Raw genomic sequence first — 24,784 nt, 5'->3', positions numbered from 1 at the left:
TGTCTCGTCCAAATAAAAAAAGAGAAACTGGGAATTTTGGGGGATGAATTTGCTGGTGTAGATTTTTAAGACTCGTTATATACAAAGAACCAACATACTCCGTAGCGCTGAAAAATGGGAATTCCACCACGTTTGATGGACATCGACCCCGGTAGACTATTGGCGTCCTCTGCATTAGATCATTTTCAGTTGTGTTTCCCAGTATCATTCCGCGTAATTAATGGGTATAATGGGAGAACTGGTCCAATTTCTTGCGCTGACCTTTGAGGTATAAAACCACCCCACCCTCCCGACATTTCTACGAGGCCCAACGTTGGCCCAGGTAAGCCGGATGGGAAAGATATACTTTAGCAATGTGGCGAGAGTGCTTAGGGATTATTTAAAAAGTGGGCACATCCAAATGTACCAGTGCTAGCAGCTGCACACGTGTCCTAAGACCTTCTCCATCTCCTGGCCTCCACATCCAGATCCTTGTATCACTGTGAAACAAACACAAATCACTAGACAAAGTCTTCCCAACGGCCGGTCACCGGGATCGCGTTACTGGGTAGCCAACACAGTGGCTTTTGACACCTTCGAAGAAGTTAGGAGCTTGGCTTTTTACTGGAAGTAGAGTCTTTCCTTTCCAAGCGTGTGTAGGGCTCGAAAGCCGAGCTCCCTAGTCCGTACCCGGTGGGTATTTCATGTAGACCTCCCAAGAGAGGACCCGGGAAACAAAGAGGAGCTGGTAACCGCGGAGAAGTCGGAGCTAATGATGGCACCTGGAGGTTGAAGGTTCCTGCCCCGGGAGGAGAACTCCTTATAACCGGCGACGTGCTTTCTGAATTCCCAAGGCTGGACCCATTTCCAGAAGAAGTTCCTATGGTGGTTTGACTAGGAGAAAGCAAATTGGGGGGTGCCGGGACTGATAAGAGTCTGCCTTGTTCCAGCAACCTTAAGATATTGCAAGTGGCGAAAGATTCAGATGTTGAAGATGAGCGTTTCTCAGAGTCCCTGCTCTGATCCTTCTTCTGCTTTGTCCTCCTGTTCTGGAACCAGACCTTGACCTGAAATAGAAGGACAGGAGTCAATAAAGGGGGTGATCCCTTTTTAATCCCAGCCATGTCTCACCTAGAAGGTTCCAACCGTCATTGACCAGAGTCTTTACAGCTAACCCAAGGTGATACCTTACCTGGAGGTCATCAGTGCTCCCTCTAAGGCAGGGGTGTCCAACCTGGGGCCCTCCAGCTGCTGCAGGACTACATCTCCCATAATGCTCAGCTCAATGGCTGGTAGAGGAGTATGGGAGATGTAGTCCTGCAGCAGCTGGAGGGCCACAGGTTGGACACCCTTGCTCTAAGGTGATTAATGCTGGTGTGAAACAGCACATTTTTATTAGAAGAGTCCTTAACTATTGCTATGCTGGAGCACTCACCTTAGCAGAAAGATGTTATATGGACCAAAAATTGTCTAAACTAATGGGGGTTTTTTTAAAGAAAAAAATCCATGACAAATTTACCAATTTTCTATATTTATTTAAAAAAATATATATACTTTAGTCTTTTAGAAACTCTTTTTTGGGAACATGTGATTTCACGTTCATCAACTCGCAAGTATTTTACCTTATTTCTGCTCATTATTGAAGCACACCTAAGGGTCCATCTCTCACCCTCCATCCTCCTTAAATCTAGTTATTTCAATTAAGACGACAATGGCATTTATTCCGATTCCCAAATCGCTCTAATCTTTATGTCATTCCTTTTTTTCCGTTTGCAAACGGTTACTGCGGATTTGCTTTTTTATATTTTTTTTTTTTACTTATTTAAATCTGAAGATAAAGAGATTCATGTCTAAATGTAGCTTTCTGTGTAAAATACGCTTTACAAAATATACATTAAAATGATGGGGTGGGAACTACGGGAAACAGCGCGGAAATGAAGTGGTTGCCGTAATCATTCATTATATTTAAGGAAAAAAACGCCATTATTATTAAGCAAATCTGACAGCGACAAAGGGAAACGGAGGGCGCCCGCTGAGAAAACTCTTGCCATAAGCATTCTCTGTTGTTTAAGTAAATCACTCCTTCTATGCGGCTTAAAGAAAGGACAATTACAGTTTTCCCTCCTGGCTTTTAAGTCCATTGAATGTGGAGTGGAGAACGTACGTTCGGATAAACGCAGACCCAAAGCCCAGATGCTGAGGCATTAAACACAGGCTGGACGTAAAGAGCTCCGGAAAAAATCTGCCAACGTATGAATAAATACAAAAGAAGGTTGGTGTGTAGACGGAGGAAACCTTTTCGTGATGTTATGTCTCCAACTGGACATCGTCGGGAGTAAGGTGGACCTCTCGATGTGGACAAGTCCAACGTATGGATGACCAGAACAAGTTCTATAGGGAAGCTTATAGAAAGAGAATGGCGGGTCCATCCTTAATGAGGGACAGGCCTTACCTTAGGGTAGCTGTCCCTTGGTCTTCTCAAAAGCCACCAAAGGCTGTAAAACAAGATGGAGGCGATGGGCTCAGACCTCTCCAAGAGTGGATGTGGAGCTAGCATTATATACTGAATCCTGGCATTAGGTTGGCAAACGCTAAAGAAGAGGTCTGTGCCGACGGCTGCTTTGACCTCCGTCACACCGTACCACTGCTCCATCAATGGCGGCAGGTACAGCTGGGCTGGGGGGGGGGGCATTATTTTCCATATGGAAAAAGCCATTAAATTAAATCTAGGGAGAAGGAAAAGCTAGACTTTTATGGATCCACGTCATAAGAACCAGGTGTTTGCTACTAGGTAAGGTTGAAGTGGACATCACAAGAAAAAGATCACCTCTCATTGGCTTTAATGGATAACCATCAGCCGTATTCGGCCAGATTTACGCTTCTTACTTCTTCTACTCCATGACAGACTCAACGGTGCCAGATAATGATGTCACAGCTCGGCACACCGAGTATCTGCGAATATTTAAAGGGAGCAGGAGGAACGTATATCCTTATCCTCCTCACATACACTCAATGGACGCTACCGGCACTATGATGTATACAGCACTGGGGGATATACCGTATTACTGTATACAGCGCTGGGGGGTTATATTAGTGTATACAGTGCTGGGGGTTATATTACTGTATACAGCGCTGGGGGTTATATTACTGTATACAGCACTGGGGGATATATTAGTGTATACAGCTCTGGGGGTTATATTACTGTATACAGCGCTGGGGGTTATATTACTGCATACAGCGCTGGGGGGGTTATATTACTGTATACAGTGCTGGGGGTTATATTACTGTATACAGCGCTGGGGGGTTATATGACTGTGTACAGCGCTGGGGGGGTATATTACTGTATACAGCGCTGGGGGTTATTAATCACAGGTTCCACGTTACTTTTTAAAGCTGCCACAAAGGCTGCTATGTACAGAGACCGAGTTGGGTCGGCAGCGGCCGGGGTTAACCCTTACGAAAAAATGACTGCAGTTTTTCTGAAGTAATACTGCAGTTTTTTGGACATGAAAAAACTGCAATACTGCACTTTTACTGCATTTGTACTTCACTGTACTGCAGTTTTACTGCAGTTATTTTTGTAAGGAAGTACAAATGCAATAAAGCTGCAGTACATTGAATTACAACTGTAGGTTTGCAATATAAAAAAAAGTGCAGTAAAAGTGCAGTATTGCAGTTTTTTCATGTCCAAAAAACTGCAGTATTACTTCAGAAAAACTGCAGTAATTTTTCGTAAGGGAACGTACCATTTCGTGGCTGGGGTGGAAGTGGTCAGTGGCCACCAACACCCAGGTCCAAGAGCTTCTCTCTGGATACGAAATAGCCGCTAAGGACCAGAGCCGTGTTTGGGAAGGACGTTGTTAGGAACGTACCCTTTTACGCCGATCAATAACTAACGGTATCTAAGCGTTGTCTCAGGACCATGTCCCATGATGCTTTGCACAGACACGGACAAAAGCATTGAGCGACTGAGCGGTAATTGGACACTTTATTTCGAAAGAGGCAATTTCGGATAATCTCGGCGGGTAAAACACCCCCTAATGTGCGAGATTCCGAAGGAGAAAGACTTTCCGAGTCCAACACCTTAAAGACACAGCCGTCCCCGAGCAAAGTTCTGCCGTTTGATTCGCGAAACAAAAAAACCCAAAACTTTTCTTTGTGTGTTTTCGGAACGTTGCTGTCCGCAGCCCGCCTGGAAAACGCGGCCCGGGCCGCTATTGTAAGTTAACGCGTTTCGCGAAACCGGTACTTTCTCCACGTCTTAACGAGCCGACCTTTTCAGAGTCTCGTGTCACGCTGTCCTCCGGATTACGGGGAAGAACCTAACAAAAAATAACAAATGTCTACTTAGTAGGAAAAGCATACCAATGTTCTTTCTTTTAGCCCGTTGCCCTGGCTCCGTGTATTTTAGTTTGTTGGCAAAACTCCACAAAAAAATCAAAATTAGGCTTCGTGCGCCCAGTAGGGCCCCGCGTGCGCACTCGTGTATTATTTTATTTTATTTTTTTACATTTTGGATCTCCTGCGCCGCTTCGCACTTCAGAGCGGAACAATGAAAGGCGCCAGCATTCCGCAGCGTTGGGATAATGCCCCCGCACCACGCAGAGATCCTGATTACACGGGGGCCGAGGGCCGCGCGTTTCTGCAAAGAGCCGATCCCGCTAACAAGCTGAGCCACGCCGCGCCGTTCTGTTCTGCCGAGCGGCTTCTCCGACGGGCGCGCGCCCCACTTGGCCGGCTCGACACAAAGGGACCGCCGGGGGACCTCTGCTCCACGTTTACTGCTGTATTTATTTTTGTTGTTGTCACGTCCGGACCCAATATTTTAACACAAACGGCCGCGCGTACTCAACGGACAAATGGCACAGCGGGGTTTTATAAAAAAAACATAATAATGATAAAAAAAATTTGTCCGATTAACTCTCTCGCTGTCCGGTAAACGTTTGGCTTTTCTGGCTCTGTACCGCACAGACATGCAGAAATTTCACTGAAATCGATGGTGGGACGACCCGTTGTCTCATGAGATCCTCCAGAATAGGTTTCGACGCGACCAAGGGGTCCAAGGGCCGATTTCGGAGGCACAGGATCCTTGCGTAACTAACGTACTAATGGAACCCTTTCACTGATGACTTCAACTTCTAGGTTTCCATCATCAGGACACCCAACGGCGCAGGACCCAACGTGCAGGACACCCAACTGTACAGGTCCTACCACGTTGTGATGTCTCAGCACGGTCTGCCTATGTTGGGTGGGCACATTGTAAAGATCTATGCTTAAGGGGCACGTCTGCAGCCACTTTTGCGCATGGAGAGCGCCCGATTTGGGGCAAATATTCAGGACAATGGCAGAGACAGCAAAGAAATACTTTGGCGGCTGTGGTGAGGTCTTCTGCTCCTTGACGTTGGATACAGGGGTGGATAGGCGATGCTCCGGTTCATCATCGCATCCCTTAATGAGCTACATAAAATGGAGAAAATAAAACATTGGGGGGTCGTGCCGAAAGAGTATTCTTGGTCGGGGTGCCATCTGGCATAATACTGACCGATGGGTTTGGTGCCCTCAGCCACCAGCGCCTGGGGCTTTAAGGCCGGTGGCTCCCTTAAGATGTAAGTGCGGCCGACGGCTGGATGTGCGCGGCTGCACGTTATGTTTTAGGCTCAGGTACAAAAACTGTTCTGAACGCCTGGAGCAGGCTTCCGTCAGAGGTGGCACACGCCGACAATGACTTAAGCTTTGGGCTTTTCTTTTTACAGTAAATGGGGCCATTGGTCTGGCACTAAAACCTTATCTCTCCTTAGTAAATTCGTATGTTATAGATTCTGTCTCCCGCGTTCCGAGAGCGGATAATGGCGTCCGAGGCAAGGAGCGCCAACAAAAGAGGGCTGGAAATGCAGCGATTTGCGCCTCGGCGGCCGGGCTATTACGCCGCGTCTCGAGAAAGCACTTAGCGTAAGAGCCGACGCTTGGTATTTTTATTTTTTTTCGCGACTCGATTGAAGGGAACGAAGGCTTGTTTTTATAAACAGGCAAATGACTCAGCTGGCGATCTCAGCTGGCCGGCTTTCAATTATTATTATAACCGAGCCACCTGCTGGAGCCTTCCGGATCTCGGCATTAGCGAGGGCACAGAAAGAAACGCCGCTTGGTTATGTTCACCTCCGCCGGTCGGCGGGAACGCCAACAAACAGCGCTTCTTTTTATTTCTGGACCTACACACACGCACGCGCATGATAACGTGGACCGGAACACGCGTGATCAGACGCAGCCAATTTACAAACTGTATATTGGAATGCTGGCGCTCGCCAGTTGTTACTTTTGTCTTTTTTTAGGATGTTTTCATTACAGAGCAGACGAGTCTTTTAGATGGAAGTTTGACTTTACTGAGAGGGTGGTAGATAAGTGGAGCAGCCTCCCAGCAGAAGGGGTAGAGGCCAATACAGCAGATAAACGGGCAGACTAGATAGGGCTCACACACTCACACACTCACTCTATGCATCCAGTCAAACTCAATCATTACAGGACGTCATTTCTTTCACATAGAATGATTTCTGGGCTCATCTTCCTTCCACGACCCCCATTACCCCAGAACTTTCTAAAACTCTAGAAATATTAACCCTTTAATAACCTGTCGGGTTAACAAATCGCCATATGTGTTACCAAAATGGCTCTAATATCGGTCCTCATGGAAACTTTGACTTGTCACTATTTAAAGATGTACTTAATGGAGTCACCTGCATTCAAGCAGGGAGATCAACCATAACATAAAGGGGGTAAAAGTACCAACTGGGAGTCTTATATATGATCACAGCGGGGGTAGAATAGGAAGGAGTCGGCTCAAGAGCCGTATGTCTATCCCATGCATGTTTAAATTCCCTCACTGTATTAACCTCTACCACTTCTGCTGGAAGGCTGTTCCGCTGATCTACCACACACTCATTAAAGTAAAACTCCCTTACAGTACAATTAAAGTGGTAAACGCTATCACTTTAAGAGCTTTAATGAATAAATCTATTTGCAACATAAAGTCACGTGCCTTCCGTCTTAAGACCATGTAGTATAAGTAAAAATATATCGTAAAAACTGCTGAACCGCGTTAACATTAAAACAGGAAAGTAACGTTTTTTCCAACTTGAAAATTAATTATTTACAACGAAAAGATTAAACAGAGAAATTAAAAGGCCTTTAAAGCAAGAAAAAAAAAAAACTAGCCGTATGTGATATATACCATACTAGATACGGGAAAAACTCCTACTAAAATGTAAAACTACTAAAAATGTGAATTATTATTATTCATTTATTATTACTCGTTTGTAAATAATTTTATTTGGAATATTATGATATTATATATATATATATATATATATGTGTGTATTTTTAAATTGTTCTAGTTTTAATAATATGTTATTAATCATTTTTATATTTGTGATATTATAGTTATATATTTTTTAATATTTTATCTTTGTTAATTTTTTTTTTTGCTTTTCTAAAGGAAGGAAATGCTTGTAATTATTAAACAGGGGGATAAATAGTTAAAGCCTTGGTGCTGGCCGCCCAATAATCTACGCACACAGTGAGCGGCTGGCAGGGGGGGTCGGTTGGGTCACTGGGGGTATTGGGGGGACTGGTAATTTGCCCTCTGTAGGGGTGATTCCCATCTCATCATGGATCTGCCTGTGCTGCCCCGGTACATGCGCGGGGTGCGCTCTAGCCCAGCGATTGACCTACTCGGCAGCTACACCGCTGACCTCATCCGTCTAAGCTGTAAGCCCCATACCGGCAACCCTCTGCCGGGGGGAATTTAACCGCAACATATGTGTCTCCGTGTACCCAGCCAGTGCCGTGACTGTTAACACGTTAACAAACATGCGCGGTATCGGCATGTGTCACCAAGAGCTGACAGTGACAGATATATACTTACCCCATATTCAATGTTTACCCCCCCCCCGCTAACTGGGGCCACGGGTTCGATAAACGGCTCATCGATACATAGTATCGGCTCTTTATACCAACAACCCGTAGATTGTATGATTCCGTTGGACAGCGATCCTGCCTGTGTTGGCGCCATATGAATAAATAATATTTTTTTAAATAAATATTTATATCTTTTTAATAATCATACAAAAGACCCTAAAATATAATTCTCTGGTTGTTCCTGCAGGTATATCCGTGCACGCGCGCATCGAGCTCCCGGTCACCGATCCATCAAGATATTACAATATGTACATTAGACGGCGGGGCACGAAGGGTTAAACGAACACGTTCGCCGGTGGTCGCGCATGTCCGCATACAGCCCGTAGGTATGGAGCAGTGATACCCCCGACCGGTGGGGGGAGGGCTTTCTTGCACCCCCCCCCGAAGAATGTCCACGTTCTCCGACCTACTTTCCGTGCAGCTGCCTCCCTGCCTGCACTGGGTGTAAATACCCTGCGCCCAGCTGGCGCTCTGCCCGCCCCCCCTCCTTAAACTCCTAACCGATAAGAGTATATTAACCTACCCGTGACCTGTGGAACATACGATACACGTATGTATGCACGATGCCTCTAAGCTTCTTATTACTATAGATATGCGGCTTACAACCCATGGGGAGGAAAAGCGCTCGTAATCTGGAATCGAAGGCGGCAAACAGTCCCGGCCATCTGGCACACGGGGCGTATTCTCGGCGGGGCTGCTAGCCCTCATCAGGAGGCCGCTGGCCTTAAACCGCCCGGGGACGACCCGTCGATGCCCGTCCGGCCCCGGTGTCGCTCATCACAAAAAAAGAACCAAGAAAATGGGATTTTGGAATTTAATTACAAATAATGCGGTGAAAAAAGAATATTTTACATTTAGGTATTTTTTGCGCCATTATTTTGTGGGTATTTAGTTTAAAAGGTAAAGTGAGGTCAGAGGCAGCCCGTGGCAAAGCCAGCATTGTCTACATAGTTTCCTGTGCTTCTCCTGCCCCTATTCTCACAGAGGCTCCCTGAACCAATCGGCAACAATCAGCAACTTTACAACAGGGGGGAGTCCTGGCCGAGGGTGGTGGGTCCGGGGGGGGCGTTCAAATGTGTTACCCACATGGATCTACTACCGGTTGTCATGGAAACCTTGCATTCAAGCAGGGATATCAACCGTAACATAATTGGGACAAAAGCCCAAAGTCTTATAAACATACCTGGGAACTCTCCGGGTTTGACCTGAATCCCCCCGGGTCGTGGGGTCTTGACACGCCCGCTCCCCGCCCATTTCCCCTTTAAATGGAGGTGTTTCCTGTGATGTCAGCGGTACCCCACCCACCAAGGTCGGAGGGCACTTCTGCCCGCGTCCTGCAATGGTAGGCTCCGAGGGATAGAGTAGCAAAACCGGGACTGTCCCGCACAAAGTGAGACAGTTGGGCGGCATGTACTGATTTTCCAATAGGCATTTAAGAAATACATAGCGCAGCGCCTGCGCGGGGTCATTCCCATTAACCCATTCATTACTGGCAGCGTGCACAGTTGAGTTTCCCTAATTATACGGTGAGTAATTAAGGCCTCGGTTTTCCTGTAATTGGGATTTTTAGGGTTGTTGCTGTTTTTATAAACGAGGTTTAATTACCTGATCTGATAAACAAACACGGATCTCCTGCCAACAGCCCCCCCCCGGGGGTGAAATTCTATTCTTCCGAAGGACGGGGATGTTCTTTACGTCCGGAATATCTAGAAATACCCCCCCTTCTCTGTATGGTATGGTCTTCCCAATCCTGTGCCGTATAGTCATACCTCCCAACTGTCCCAGGAGCACGGCCCTGCTGGATGAACCTGTTCCTGGTCCTCTCTTGCCGCACTCCCCCCAAAAACAGGGGTCTCCATTTGGAAATTTGCATGGTATAGGCTGTCCGCTCGTACTGTAGAGTCCGAACAGGGAGGATATTTGTCGCATCATACATGGCAAGTGTCAGGATTTGCCCTGGAACCTCTGGGTTTTTACCCCCAGGGGTAAAAGGGGCAGATTCTCACACACCGTCTGAAGCCGATTCCTTCATATTCTCCTCCCATTTAATGATATCTCGGCATGCCGATTGGTGCTTTTCTCCACAGCTGGAATCCCTGCTTGAATGCAGGTGACTCCATTCAGAATAGCTTCTACTTCCTGACAAGTCCTGGTTTCCATAACGACCGTTATTATGACCACTTGGCTGCCGCTGTTAGGTTCTCGGGTTATGGCTCCTTAGGCAACCTGTGACCTTAGCTCTGATGCCAGGCTGCCACTACCATCACTCTCAGCCAGCACGGGGGAGGCAGCGTACTTTTTAACTACTTTGGCTACTAGCCATTATGCCGGTCGGTAGCCAAACGCTGAGCTGTTCCCCCGGTGAGGTCTCTTACCTGCGTCTCGGACAGGTTAAGCTGTCTCGCCAGCTCCGTCCTCTCTCTGCCGACCACGTACTGGCACCTCTGGAACTCCAGCTCCAGGCGGTAGAGCTGCTCGGCTGTGAAGGACGTCCGGGTCCGTTTGGGCCGATCCAAGTCCAAGCCTTTCGGGAGAACAATCTCTCGAATCGTCCCTTTGGCATCTAAGGGGGGAAAAAAATACACAAATTTACTTCACGCATGGTTTTTGTGGCTAAAATACATTATTTCCCCAAAATAGGGGGAAGCTTTAGCTCGTTGCACACAAATTCATGAGCACATAATGAGAGGAAGCGCATGGTGCGACGGGAAAATGATTCCCTCCAGCCAAGAAATTGTTAATGTCTGATTTTATCTTGAGGCATAGACATGTGACCTGATCGTCTTCCATGGGGTGGAAAAAGGGGATCCCAGTAAAAAAAAATGGTCATTTGAAGCTGCCGTTCCACTTGCTACCTCGCATAATAAGCCGCAGCAGTCCTGCCGTTTTAATCTTTCCTTGTAAAACCCAACACATGAATGTTTAAGAAGCCATTCCAGATTCTATGGCAACAACCTATCAGTGTCTGATTTTGTATCACATGGCAATTGAGCATTCCCTGAAAAAAATTGTTGAATAAGTAGTAATTAAAACCAACTCATTTCCCATGATCCCCCAGTGCGGGGTACAAGAAGAAGGATTGCAACACAATTAAATTATTATTATTATTAAATGAGTTTCCGAAAAAAATATCTGCAAAATTAAACTCACATTTTAACGTCATTTGTTTAAAATATAATAAATTATGATTTTATTTTATATTTTTTTAATATTTTTAATACTGAATCAGCAATCGACAGTAATTTTGGGGGGAAATTGATTACTGTATATACCGTATATAATATAAATATGGTATATAATTCACTTAAAATGTAATGGAAAATTTATGTCAAAGCCGTCACTTAGGGTCTACTCAAAATCTACAGCAGGGAAGTTCGTTGGGCCCCCAGACGGTGTCCGTGCGTATAGTGGGCCCCTCTAGGATTTTAGCGGAGCCGCTGGGTAGGGTATTAGGCACCTTTTTTAATTCAATACAAAACCACAAGTGTCTCCCACAGCACGATTAACCCGGTGATCTAGAAAGGGCGGTAGTAGAAGTTCGGCACCTTTGGACAGGTGTGGTGAGTGCTTATGGCTGAACAACCTTGGTGGGCAGTTTTGGATGGACCTACCCCGAGCTTGAGCCCAACTGCCTCCATGGCGTTCAGAGCCGTTTATTGGACGCTACAGAACAGGTGTATCCCGAGATACCTACAGCACAGGTGTATCCCGTAGATACCTACTGCACAGGTGCATCCCGAGATACCTACTGCACAGGTGTATCCCGAGATACCTACAGCACAAGTGTATCCCGAGATACCTACAGCACAGGTGTATCCCGAGATACCTACAGCACAGGTGTATCCCGAGATACCTACAGCACAGGTGTATCCCGAGATACCTACAGCACAGGTTTATCCCGAGATACCTACAGCACAGGTGCATCCCGAGAAACCTACAGCACAGGTGCATCCCGAGATACCTACAGCACAGGTGCATCCCGAGATACCTACAGCACAGGTGCATCCCGAGATACCTACAGCACAGGTGCATCCAGACATACCTACAGCACAGGTGCATCCCGAGAAACCTACAGCACAGGTGCATCCAGACATACCTACAGCACAGGTGCATCCCGAGAAACCTACAGCACAGGTGTATCCAGACATACCTACAGCACAGGTGCATCCCGAGAAACCTACAGCACAGGTGTATCCAGACATACCTACAGCACAGGTGCATCCCGAGAAACCTACAGCACAGGTGTATCCAGACATACCTACAGCACAGGTGCATCCCGAGAAACCTACAGCACAGGTGTATCCAGACATACCTACAGCACAGGTGCATCCCGAGATACCTACAGCACAGGTGCATCCCGAGATACCTACAGCACAGGTGCATCCCGAGATACCTACAGCACAGGTGCATCCCAAGAAACCTACAGCACAGGTGCATCCCGAGATACCTACAGCACAGGTGCATCCCGAGATACCTACAGCACAGGTGCATCCCGAGAAACCTACAGCGCAGGTGCATCCCGAGATACCTACAGCACAGGTGCATCCCGAGATACCTACAGCACAGGTGCATCCCGAGATACCTACAGCACAGGTGCATCCTGAGATACCTACAGCACAGGTGCATCCTGAGATACCTACAGCACAGGTGCATCCCGAGAAACCTACAGCACAGGTGCATCCCGAGATACCTACAGCATGCATTTTCAAAGTCCAAATCCTGTTAACCTTGATGTATTTCTGTGGATTCGGCTGTTCTGGGATACCTGGCCGGCACCTGTTTGAGTGCCGTGTCACCTGCCATAGCGATGGGAAGGAAACTCACCATGACATGTAACGGGTTAAACTCAACCCCTGCTCCGGGGAAATCATTTCTCCTGTTAACACGCCTATTACACGTCTGTCCGGCCCGGCCCACAAACCAGAAAATCTGATTTATTACATGAAGCTCCCCTGAGGGTAAAACCTGTTACTAAAAAAGTTAGATTATTTTGTAGGGTTCGTTAAACAAACCCCTATCTCATCCGTCTGGTGTCCTGATGGATTGAACAGGATCTTGGAAGCCTGTAAAAAATGTCTGTATTAGCCTCTACCACTTCTGCTGGGCGGCTGTTCCGCTTATCTACCACCGTTTCCATAAAGTAAAACTTCCCTATATATATCAGGGACCTACAAACTACATTTCAGAAGGAAATGGGCGGTAATTCTTTTTATGAATAGGTTTGTAGGCCATAATTCACTTTATTCCATAAAAAAATGAAAATAACCTTTCTGCGGCAGAGAAGAGACTTTTGTGACTCTTATGCTGAATACACTGACCTATAGACAGACATTGTATGTTATATTGTAACGTTAATATGACTCGACGCATTTGACGCAAACTCCGTGCAGCTAACCAATCAGAGGTGGAATATCTGCCCTGCTTATCTCCCATTGGCTGCTGAGTGTTCTAATTTGGAACGCTCGCCCGTAACATAAATGACATTATATAGAGCAGCTATCGACCACGACTACAACATACATGCGGGGCTGATTAACCCTCTACAGCCAATGGGGGAGGGTCTCCGTGCCCTGCTTAGCTCCCATTGGCTCATTTTATTTTCTTTCCTTTTTATCAAATATTTTCCCAAATAACATCCTGCGTTTCCAGATCAGTCGCTGCTTATAAACCGCGCACGTGAGAAAAAAAATAAAAAGATTGAGAGAACCGTATATACGCCACGCGTGAAAGAGGCATAAAAATAGATCAGAAGGAGAGCAGAGAGGGGGAGGGTAGGAGGATGACAATGACGTATAGGGAGAGTGACAGATTTCAGTAGCCCGTACGGATCAGGGTGAAAATTCTCGTCTTTGGGTCAAATAAATGCTTTTACCCTGAGATGTAAAAATATAGACTAAAAAATGGCCGTGTAACGTCTCCAAGCCCTGGAATCTTTACATTGAAGGTATACATATATATATGTATGTATGTGTATGTATGTATATATATATATATAGAGGGATGAGCCAATTGGCTCCCCGTGGGCCGCTAGCCCAGCTCCAGTGCCTACGGCAGCAGAAATGAGGTTATAGGCCGTCCATCAGTCTGCATTAGGCACCGGGCTCATTCAATGAGAAGAGAAAATGCTGCAATTTTTGGTAAATGTTATTTTGTAGCCATTTTCAGTAAATAAGAAATATTCTGTATACAGAGGAGAGGAAACGTTAGAACGAGAGGCCATGAGCTAAAACTAGAGGGTCAAAGGATTAGATGTAATGTGAGGAAGATTTACTTTACTGAGGGCGGTGGTAGATCAGTGGAACAGCATCCCAGCAGAAGTGGTAGAGGCTAATACAGTGAGGGGATTTAGACATGCATGGGATGGGCGTTGATTAAAGTTCTATGTTTCTATGTTAAATGTCTTAAATGTAGATTATACGGAAGCAGAGACAGGATGGGGGCGTGGCATAAACAGAACCTGAGAAGGGCTAGTGTTTAGCCCCACCCACTGGCCCCTGACAGTACTTTACGCATGTGCTGCTTTGCTTTACGGCAAGTCCTAAAAGACAACTACGAAAAGGCAACCAGTGTCACATCTTTCCTTAAAGGAAGAGAAACCTCAAGAGAAAGAAGCATAATGATTAATAATCAGAATGAGGCATTTCTGAATTTTCCAATTTCCAACTTTTTTTTCCTCATTTTGATTTTTTTTTTTAAATTTATTAACATAAGAACTAGGTTAACATCGTAACTAGATCTCTGTGGAAAAGCATTATTTTGCTTTGAAACGCGTAACAAATGAAGCCAAAAAAATTTACATTTCCATTAAAAAAGGCAATATTGTTTGTTACCAAAATCTATATTTAAAAAAAAATATTTAATATAAAATAATATTTAATATTACCGGTAAATATTTAGTATAAAATAGTATTTAATATTATATATTTAATATAAAATAATACTGAATATAGTATATTTAATTTAAAATAATATTGATTATAGTATATTTAATATAACATAATATTCTGTATAATATATATACATATATAAAACAAAAAATAATCTTTATTTTATTTACACAAAATAAATAATATGATATATTTCATATAAAATAGTATTTAATATATATTAGTAACATATTTGATATAAATATTAATAAAATATTGAATCTAGTTCATATTTCTAGACAATGTATAGCTGTTGGACCCGCCCCATTCCGTCGGATGTGTGCCATCTGCGTCCAATGCAAGGGAAATGCGTAGGATGCGCATGCATGAGCGCTCCTGGTGAGTGCGTGCCGTCAGACATGTGCAGCTCTCTTTTTCATGAAGGACCAGCTTCATTCATAGAAACCCTAAAATCAGGAGGGGGGGGGCAGGAGGTAAGTGCTGCAACAGCGTTTGTCATTAAAAAAAAATCTTCATTTTGATGGATTTAACAAAATCTGTAAAAATTCTGTCTGGATGAAAGGAAATTGAAGAAGGGGTGATTTCAAATGAGAGAAGGACTAGAATTGCATCATCACTTAGTCGAATTACAGAATCCTATGATTCCTATCATTATTACTGTCATTCTTGATGTATAAAGCGCCAACATACTCCAAAGCGATGTACAGAAATATAGAACCTTGCCGGCAGATCAGACCCATTAGGCTTAGTTTTTTTTTCCCGTTTTAAAGACTCAAACCTTAATCAGCCGTTGGTCTCGTCTTACATTCAGGAGCCGTATGTCTATCCCATGCATGTTTAATACCCTCACTGTATTACCCTCTACCACTTCTGCTGGGAGGCTGTTCCATTTATATACCATCTTCTCATTAAATTAAAAAATAATTTTTTACAGAACTTCCCTGCTTTTACAGGGCAGTTAGTAGATAGTACTCCAAAATCCTGACTATCCTGCAGAAAATGGGACGATTGGCAGGTATGCTAGACCATAATATGTGTCATAGCAGAAAAAATTTAATCAAAGCAATTATAGAAACCCAAGAATCTCCCCATTCGGCCCCATCTAGTCCTCCCGATTCTCCTGCTGTAAAGTGATCCGGTACGCTGGGTTCTAGAGCAGGTCCGGTTCTGAAGCCTCACTATAAATAGCATGACTGCTAATATCGTTAAGAAAGAATTACTATACGCTGCATATCCTTCATCAGGCAGTCATAACTCTTATTATTATTATTATTTATTGTTTTATATAGCGCTATCATATTAAATATGAATGTAGGGCATTTTGCCTGATGACATCACCTCTGGGGTGTTGAGCTCGGTGAAGTCATGTGATCACCTCCATCCCCAAGCGCAAAACCTTGGACTTAATTAGATTTCTCTTCTTCCGCCGGTCTTTCTGCTCAAGTACTCAGTAGTTACATTCAGAGTTGGTAGAAGACGAAGGAGCAGCTGGTGGTGAAGGTAAAGATGAATGTAAGATAAAGGAGGAGGCCGGATGGGGAGGTGTAGTATGGAGGCTGGATGGGGAGGTGTAGTATGGAGGCTGGATAGGGAGGTGTAGTATGGAGGCTGGATGGGGAGGTGTAGTATGGAGGCTGGATGGGGAGGTGTAGTATGGAGGCTGGATGGGGAGGTGTAGTATGGAGGCTGAATAGGGAGGTGTAGTATGGAGGCTGGATGGGGAGGTGTAGTATGGAGAGTGGAGGCTGGATGGAGAGATGTAGTATCCAGCCATCGTATGTACTTTAATGCCTAGATATGGAGCGACCCCTTTAAATATATGTGGTGTTCCCCTTCCAGATTTATAGGAGGGTTCTGGAGAATCCCCCCCCATAAGCACTTGCCCCTTCCCCCACCCCCAGCTACTTTCCGCAGCACATGATTCTTATCGCCTATTGGTTTCAATGGGAACACTTTCCTGCTAATGATTGCTGCTTCAAGGGCCAATCAGTGACGTGCAGGGGTGGGACCTGCAACTAAATAAGTACTTTTTTTTATTTTGTTGAACGTATCCCTGTATGAAACATGCTGTGTGTGACGTCTGTTTTTGCCCCCTTATTTATGTATCCCGTCTATCGACGATTAAATATCCGAACCCGACCGAAAGAAAAGAAATCTACCGAAAACAAAAATGGAGGGTGGTAGGGCTTTAGTGATTACACACAATTCTTTTTAGCTTAAAAAATGCCATTGTCGCCTTTAAGCTGGTGCTTTTTGTGTAATAACAATATTATTAATGGCCTTTATCCAGGACAGAGAGCGCCGGCGTCGGGGGCCATTTTTTAATCTAATTTTATGTTTGAAAATGTAACTTTATGGGTTTTTAGGTCTCCCTCGAGAGGTAAACACAAGGAGTCCCTTATTATTGGGGCAGCATCCAGCCATTGGCATTTGTTGGTAGCCAGGTTAGCCCGGTGTGCCACATGACCAGTCCCTGCCTCTTAGTAGCCGCATAAGATGGACTCTCCCTCCTCCATATCTATACATACCAAATAAACACTTACATTTGGCTCAGAACTTTTGTGCCAGAATCATTCTTTTCCTCCCAAAAATACTTTAGATTTTTTTTCTCTCTTCTAAATATTTATAAAATACATCCCCAGCTTATATACCATCTGCCCCTCCCCCTTCCATATAGATATATAACCTCTTCTATAGAATACACCCATCCGCTTGGTATGATGCAATCATTCATCTATAAATCCAAACCGTGCCAGCCACCCCTATATGTTTCTGTTATATCATGTGTGATATACTGGTGAGTGTATATATATATAATATATAATATATAACTTATATGCATGCAAATATATTTCAATCATAGTCCTTACATACATTTACTTTTAAACTATATGTCCTGGTCAGATCAGCCCCCCCCCCCAAGAACCCACTTCTACCCCATCTCCAGGAGAAGCCCCCTCCATAGCCATCAATGTGACCTTTCTTCTGTTTAATATATTAATTTACACGTAACCAATCTAACGAAAAATGGATGACGTATTGTTATATTTTTAATCTATTTGGTTTAAAATATATATATATATTTAGGGGTAGAAATGTATGGGGGGGGGAATAGAAAAAAATACTTTTTTTTTCAACTAAGCTTCATAGACCAACTATTTGATTATTTTTATTGTATTTCTTGAGACTATATGAGCTGCTAGTTAGTGGCAGCTTAAAAAATAGCACTTTGACGAGGAAAAAAATATATGAAAAAATCTAGAATATAAAAATAGCAATGTGCTGATATGTTTACTTTTTCACATACACATGGGACATATACTGTATATATATATATATATATATATATATATATATATATATATATATATATATATATACTGGGGAAACTATTTAAGTAAAAGCATTTAAGTTAAAAGTTGGTTGATTTTACAAGATTATAAGACATTTTTTTCCAATTTATTGTGAAATTAAAGAGTTTCCAGGTTCCATTTCCTCCGAGAGACAATTAAAGGAATGTTCATTAATAATTAAAGGGGTCCTTTTGTAATTGAAATATTGTCTTTTTTATCACCTTTTTCCTTGAAGAGAATCCGTAGCACTTCAGATATTGAATGGAATATTGTTACTATTACGTAACATTCTTATTACACGTTCACAAGCCGCTGTTTGAGATGATGCACCGATTTGCTGTCTTTGACCCCAAGATTCTCCCTGAATTTTTTTTTTATATATTTTTTTAAGGGAATTAATATTGGCAGTAGCCCCAGCCTTCGTCCTGCGCAGCTCGGATCTGATTGGCTGTGCACGTTTCAGACCTCCCCCCTTTTTTATTTTTTTGCTATTTTAAGGTTAATCATTTGCAGAAGGCTCTAAAAAAATCTCCCTTCTCATAGAAAAGTATCTTTTTTTTCATCTCCAACTGACCAATATAATATTTCTAAATATTAAAGTTAATAAGAAATACCAATAAAAAAAATGAATATATAAAAATTTATAAATTTCAACAAAATTCACATAAGTTAAGCAGACTGTGATTTCTTACAGTAATAGATAAATAAATATTGAATAAAGAATATCTTCATGCGTGATATCATACACTACTAATGTGCATTACTTAATACCATGATCAGGACGCCGTGACCCATTACCCTTATACTTAATTAGACGTTTTATTACTTTATTATAAAAAAATATTTTGGACAATGAAAAAAAATATTAAAAAATCAATAGCATTTTATATAATATAATATCATTTTTTTATAATTATAATATAATATTTATGAATCAGGCAACAAGAAATTATTACAATACATTTTACAAATTTTTTATATATAAATAATTGATTTTTAGACACAGGTTTACCCTATAGATTTACAACATAGGTAACTTCTTTCAAAAGTGTCTAAGGTCCTAATAAATATTTTTTCAGAAAAGGAAAGTACAGAATTGGTCCACATTCATCAATATCAATGACTTTTTATTACTTTAAAAAAAAGCACAAGTTTTTACTTATGTTCTTGGCGCATGTAACAGGTCACCATTTTTAGGCTGAAGACTGAAAATCCTTCAGATACTGTGTTAGACAACAGATATATTTTCCTACCCAATACTTATTCTTAAACCATAACTCGGATTATATTTTTACAAGTATTTTTACATAACATTTTTGAATTTTTTTGTTTTAAATACTGGAAAATACTAGAATAAAAATAAAATTTTCAAGCGAGGGTAAAAAGTTATTAAAACGTTATTTTTGTATCAAATGAAAAATATCATGTGATGTTATTTTACATTTTAAGTAAATTGTGCCTAGTTGTGCCAAAAATTCTACGTGACGTTTATGGCATTGCGTGTGAAAGTACGTCCATTTTGTTACAGTATTGGGTGGTCAGATCAAAATGGTGGCTGGGCGTCATGGCTTTCGATAAAGAACAATTGGGTATCCAGTCTTTATGAGATGACCGATGACACTATTCTGTTCTGTATATGGATCGTACGGTTCCAAAATTAGTACGCCTCTGAATAACAATTGTCAAAAAGAATAATTAATCGATTCCTATTGGAAATCTCATTGCTCTGTGCGCCAGTAAACATCGAGAGAATAGGGCTCTCTGAACATACATAATTATTGTATATGTTATAAGTTGGATGCTATACCTAAATATTTAATGCCCATTGCCTAACGCCGTGAAATATATTTGAACCATATAATATATGAAGTCACACATCTCACAGCCGGAAAAGACCATATATGACCTATCCACCATTTATCCAAAAATATCTAAAATATGTCTTTTTTTAATTTTTTTAATTTTTATTTTTTTTATGTACCTAACATGCAAAATTTCTAAAAAAAAACCCCCAAAAATACCACATATACAGCACTTTCAGGTCTCAACAGATATCTGCGTTTTTTGTATGATACAGAAATGCAAGCGAAGCTGATTTTAATCAAAGCTCTATTGGATATTATTATTTTAGTTTTTTGAACAATATAAAGTTTTGAAAACTATTATCCTTCCTTTTTTTTCACATTTTTTATTTATATTATACAGTGCTAATACCTCCTAAATTGCTGTGAACTGCGTTAAAGTGCTTAAGATTCCATTAAAGTGTTAAACTAATTAATTAAGTCATTATAACCCTTCTGCTATTTTAGAATGCCAAGGTTGTTGTTTCCGAGTGGAATGTTCTTCCTTTCATGAAATCAAATATTGAAAAAAAAAAATTGAAATAGGATGCTATCTTTTTTTATGTACATTGCATTCAGGGAAAAAAAATCCTTTTGTTTTCAGTCTAAAAAAATAAAAAAAAATCATCAAACCTATTATTTTCACACCCGCCTACATATTTCCTTCTGCAAAGTCGTATATCTCGAGATCATCTTACACAAGAGCTGTTTCTAAATTGACCTAATTTCACAAGGCATTCAATATGGCATACTATCTTCATCTACGTTAGCACATATATATATTCGATGATGTCTACATATGCAGGTTGTAGCTATGCCTCTAAAAACCTATAAAAAATAATAATAAATATATATATATATATCTATATAAATATATATATATTTATATTTATTATTATTTTTTTATTTTTATTTTATTAATTTGAATAATATAATATGACGTTCCCGAGAGGAGCTGACAGAGTTAAATACATTTGTAGAGCATGAGCTAAAATCACAATATTTTTGCACAAAACCACTCAGAATATGCCCCTTGCCTCGATTAACTCCCTCATTGTTGTCCAAGGTTTTTATTTTATACGGAACACTAAATAAATATAAAAAAGGAACTTAATGAGTGGAAACAAAAATGTCTGCACATAGTAAAGATTGTTCAATAAATTATAGATTTTGCAGCCCTTCTGTCATGTCTTACTTCTCACCACCCACTTAAAAAAAAAAAGTGTTTCCGTACCCACTTCACGATAAATAAATTAAACGTTTCCAGTGTTTTTAAATAAAAACAATAAAAAGGTCAAATTATATCCTTTGGGCAGCCTGTTGATAATATTACACCTACCGATACATTATACGACCACCCTGTAAATTCCTAATGCTCTTCCGGAGCGTAATGCTTTCCGAACAAATACCGTGAAGAACAAAGACAATTTCCAGACACACTTCTAGAATGGTTCGAGAAAACCTTATTCTGGTGACAACTTAATTTTCCCAACCTTATATTTTTCCAAGACTTCTATATTGCAAAAAATTAATAATGTATTCAAAAACAAAGCATATACATAGTTAATAATGTCAAGATCATGTATTTTTGGGGGGGGTTCAATATTTTTTGGAAATGTTTTTATCCAGCGGACGTCGAGCACGTATTACTAAATCAGAGTCTAACAGGGTGCTAATATCAGCTACTTGTTTTAAGGATGAAAAATATTGTAACTTCACTTATTCCTGATCTAAAAAAAAAATCAATATATATATATAGATATTTTTCATAATTTTAAATAATTATTTTATACTTTTTTTTTTCATTTATTTTAATTTGTTGGCTTGTATCAAGTCCCAAAACTTTTTTCAACCTAAATTATATACTATTAGACGATTGAGCTTTTTAAAATTCTATCTAAAGCTTGAAAAAAAAAGAAATTCTTGGGGTAAAAAAGAAGCCGAACTAAAGAATATTTCTTTAATGTGCTACTTAAGGCTCCTTAAAAATAGAACACGCGTGATACGGACACATAGCACATGGCTTCATTATGTAACAGAAAGAAAAGCGTTTAATCTCGTGCCTCGGAATATAAACCTCTAATCGGACGATGGGATCAACACAAATTTTGGACGTTCTGAAAATGAAACGTCGTTATTTTCACCGTTTCATTGCAAATTCATAAAATCAAGGCTTTCCCTGCAAACTTTCACAATGTTAGAGTCCCTGATATATTTTATTTTACCTCATTGAACGTCTTTAAGCTCTTGATTCAAAGCTATGATCACATTTTTGTCCTGCAAAATGTATGAAATATTTGTGGGGGGTGGGGGGGGTTACATGAAAATTCCAAGTACTCCTGATATTACACAAAGTGTACATTTATTGCCCTAATTCACCGCAGAGGGCCAAACTTTCGTCACGTTGCTTTGTTTACGGTTGTGAACGCACACTGGGCATTTGGAATCCATCGAGACAAGGCCTCGCTTTGCTTGTGTTTTGGATTGATGGACAATAAAGTTATAGATCTCTGCACGTAAAAAAAAAAGAAAAAAAAGCCATGATTATCCGAGTGGATGTCGGAATAATAAAAAAAAAAAATACCAACACATTCGCGGTCGGAAAAAATAGAGCAGGAGCGACGGCGGACGAGACCTTAGACTTTATCGAGGGACGTAAAGGAACGCACATTCTAAATATAGACACTCGTGACGTTTCTTTCCTCTACTGTGAAGCGGCAGCTTCTTCTGGTCCTTATAAAGCTATGTGTTGTAGGGTTCCATTGCGAGTAGAGTATTATATGTGTTATTATGTTAATCTCGAACTATGTGTCTGTGCTCCTCGTTCTATAGAAAAAAAGTGGGAAGCTGCCCTCGTTAACGACTCTTTATACATATTTCATGCCCTCTATGTGCACGTCGGCAGCTACACATCTCGATCTCGAGCCTGACATGGAAAGGACTCCTTGCCGGCTGTGAAGCGCAGAACAATAAGACGTATTGTGCCTCACTGGGAAGACCAAGATAGTCCTCGATCGCTACGGGAAAGAAGGGATAACTCTGACACGACTCCGACGCTGGAGGAACTGTCGTCTCTGAGACATTCGTAGCGTTATCGGACTAACATAACTTTCGCACGATCACCATGACGGGTGAGAGGCACCTGCAGCTACGAAGCTGCGTGTCTCTGGGGCAAAAAACTATTGGCTCGTTAATGAAACCGGTCGCTGCTTCGCGTTAGGGCATTTGACGGAAAACAGAGGCCCCTCTGCACAGCTGAAAGGATAAGGTTGTATTATTTTGCTCACCCATCTTTCAGATGCCTCCATTCATCGCCGCTCTTCCCGGTTCCTTCCCATCTTCCCATTCCCTCCATCAACCACCCCCCACCCCCTGATTAAATCCTTACCTCTGACCAGGATCCGTCTGCAATAATCAGCTTCTCCTGAAGACTGGCTGTCCTGACCTTCTTCTTTGGACGAGCCGGGGCTGGAGGTGGAGGTCACAGGAATGTCTTTTATACTGTGGCCTCGGAGGGAACACTCCAGATCTGCCCTACTTCCCTTGTCTCTGAGTCGCTCTGAACAAGACGTGGCTGATTTGCCACAGAGAGGGCTTCTCTCCTCGGACACTCCATCGCCCATACTAGTCGCCTGATCAAACATCAAGAGAACCCCCCCTTTAACTCCTAAACTGCCCCCTCCCGCCAACACCACTTCCAGAAAGAAAAAAAAAAAAAAAGCAAACGACAATTCACGCAGGCAGCATAAGTCAGCAGCCTAGCGCATGTAGGGCATCAGAGGTTCCACACAAGTATTCCACAAAAGGTCTCGTCACGGTTGCCATCGTACGAACGCAGGGTCCCCCCAAGATAAACACGCGGCTTCTTTTTACGAGCACAAACGCCGAGTAGCCCCCAGATCTGGGTTTTCGAACGTTAAAATGAGACCAATAAAAAAAAAAGCTTGCATATATTCTGCATTAAAAAATGTCGAGATACTTTAAAAAACAAATAACGGGGAGGTGCTAATCTCCTTTTTTCTTTCTTTCTTTCTTCTTTTTTTTTTGTCTTTGATTGTTCAGCCAAGTATGAAGAAATGTGAATGAAAGAAAAGAAGGCGTTCCAAGCTTGAGTTCTTTTTTTTTTTTTAACAGTTCTAGCTATGACGGTCCAAATGTTCCTCTTCAAAAACTTCTGGAGTCTCGATGCGGGCGATACGTGCGTACAGTCAACACGAAGAAGACAGGAGATGCGTGCTCCGTCGAACCCAAGGCTTGTCTTCTTCAGGACCAATTCTTGCTTTATGTTTTTGTCTGACAGGTTAGACTTTGAAATATGATTGCGCGGATGAAAGATCGATACTACTTAAAAAAATATATATATATATTGTAGGGAAAGAAGGTGGGAGCAGAGAAATGGGAAAGGGGGGGTGGTGGGAGGGAGAAGGGCAGCGAGGGGGGGGGAGAATGGCAGATTAGCAAAGCTTGTCTATATGTTCATCTCTCCTCTTCTCCCTCCTACTCTGCTTTTCCCAAGATAGGCTAAGGGAATACCTTGGAATCGCAGCTACATAAATGCATCTGTTGAGAAAGGAGGTAGGTAGGAGGCATTTTTAAATTGAGTGCTTACCGCAACGTAATTTCCTGCTTGTCAAATGCCTGCAATTGATTGGTAAACAAAGAAACTATTTAGTGGCAGGCACTTGAATATACATAGAAAAAAAGTGGGAGTGGTGGACAGAAGAGAACACCGAAGATGGAACATTTCATATTT

General features: G+C 42.0%; 1 protein-coding gene across 1 annotated transcript; it reads right to left on the bottom strand.

The window, feature by feature from the left end:
* Positions 1-584: 584 nt before the first annotated feature.
* LOC149279529 (ventral anterior homeobox 2a) lies at positions 585-23,675 on the bottom strand. Its single transcript, XM_089501103.1, has 3 exons — positions 23,420-23,675; positions 10,326-10,513; positions 585-1,046 (listed from the first exon to the last, which is right to left on the bottom strand). Exons 1-3 carry the CDS (start codon positions 23,673-23,675, stop codon positions 585-587), a joined length of 906 nt encoding a protein of 301 aa, XP_089357229.1.
* Positions 23,676-24,784: the final 1,109 nt, after the last annotated feature.

The sequence above is a fragment of the Sceloporus occidentalis genome, unplaced genomic scaffold (genome assembly GCF_023333645.1).
Source record: "Sceloporus occidentalis isolate IW3139 unplaced genomic scaffold, rSceOcc1.0.p SCAF_163, whole genome shotgun sequence".
Lineage (NCBI taxonomy): Eukaryota > Metazoa > Chordata > Lepidosauria > Squamata > Phrynosomatidae > Sceloporus > Sceloporus occidentalis.
This window is presented reverse-complemented; position numbering and strand designations above follow the sequence as displayed.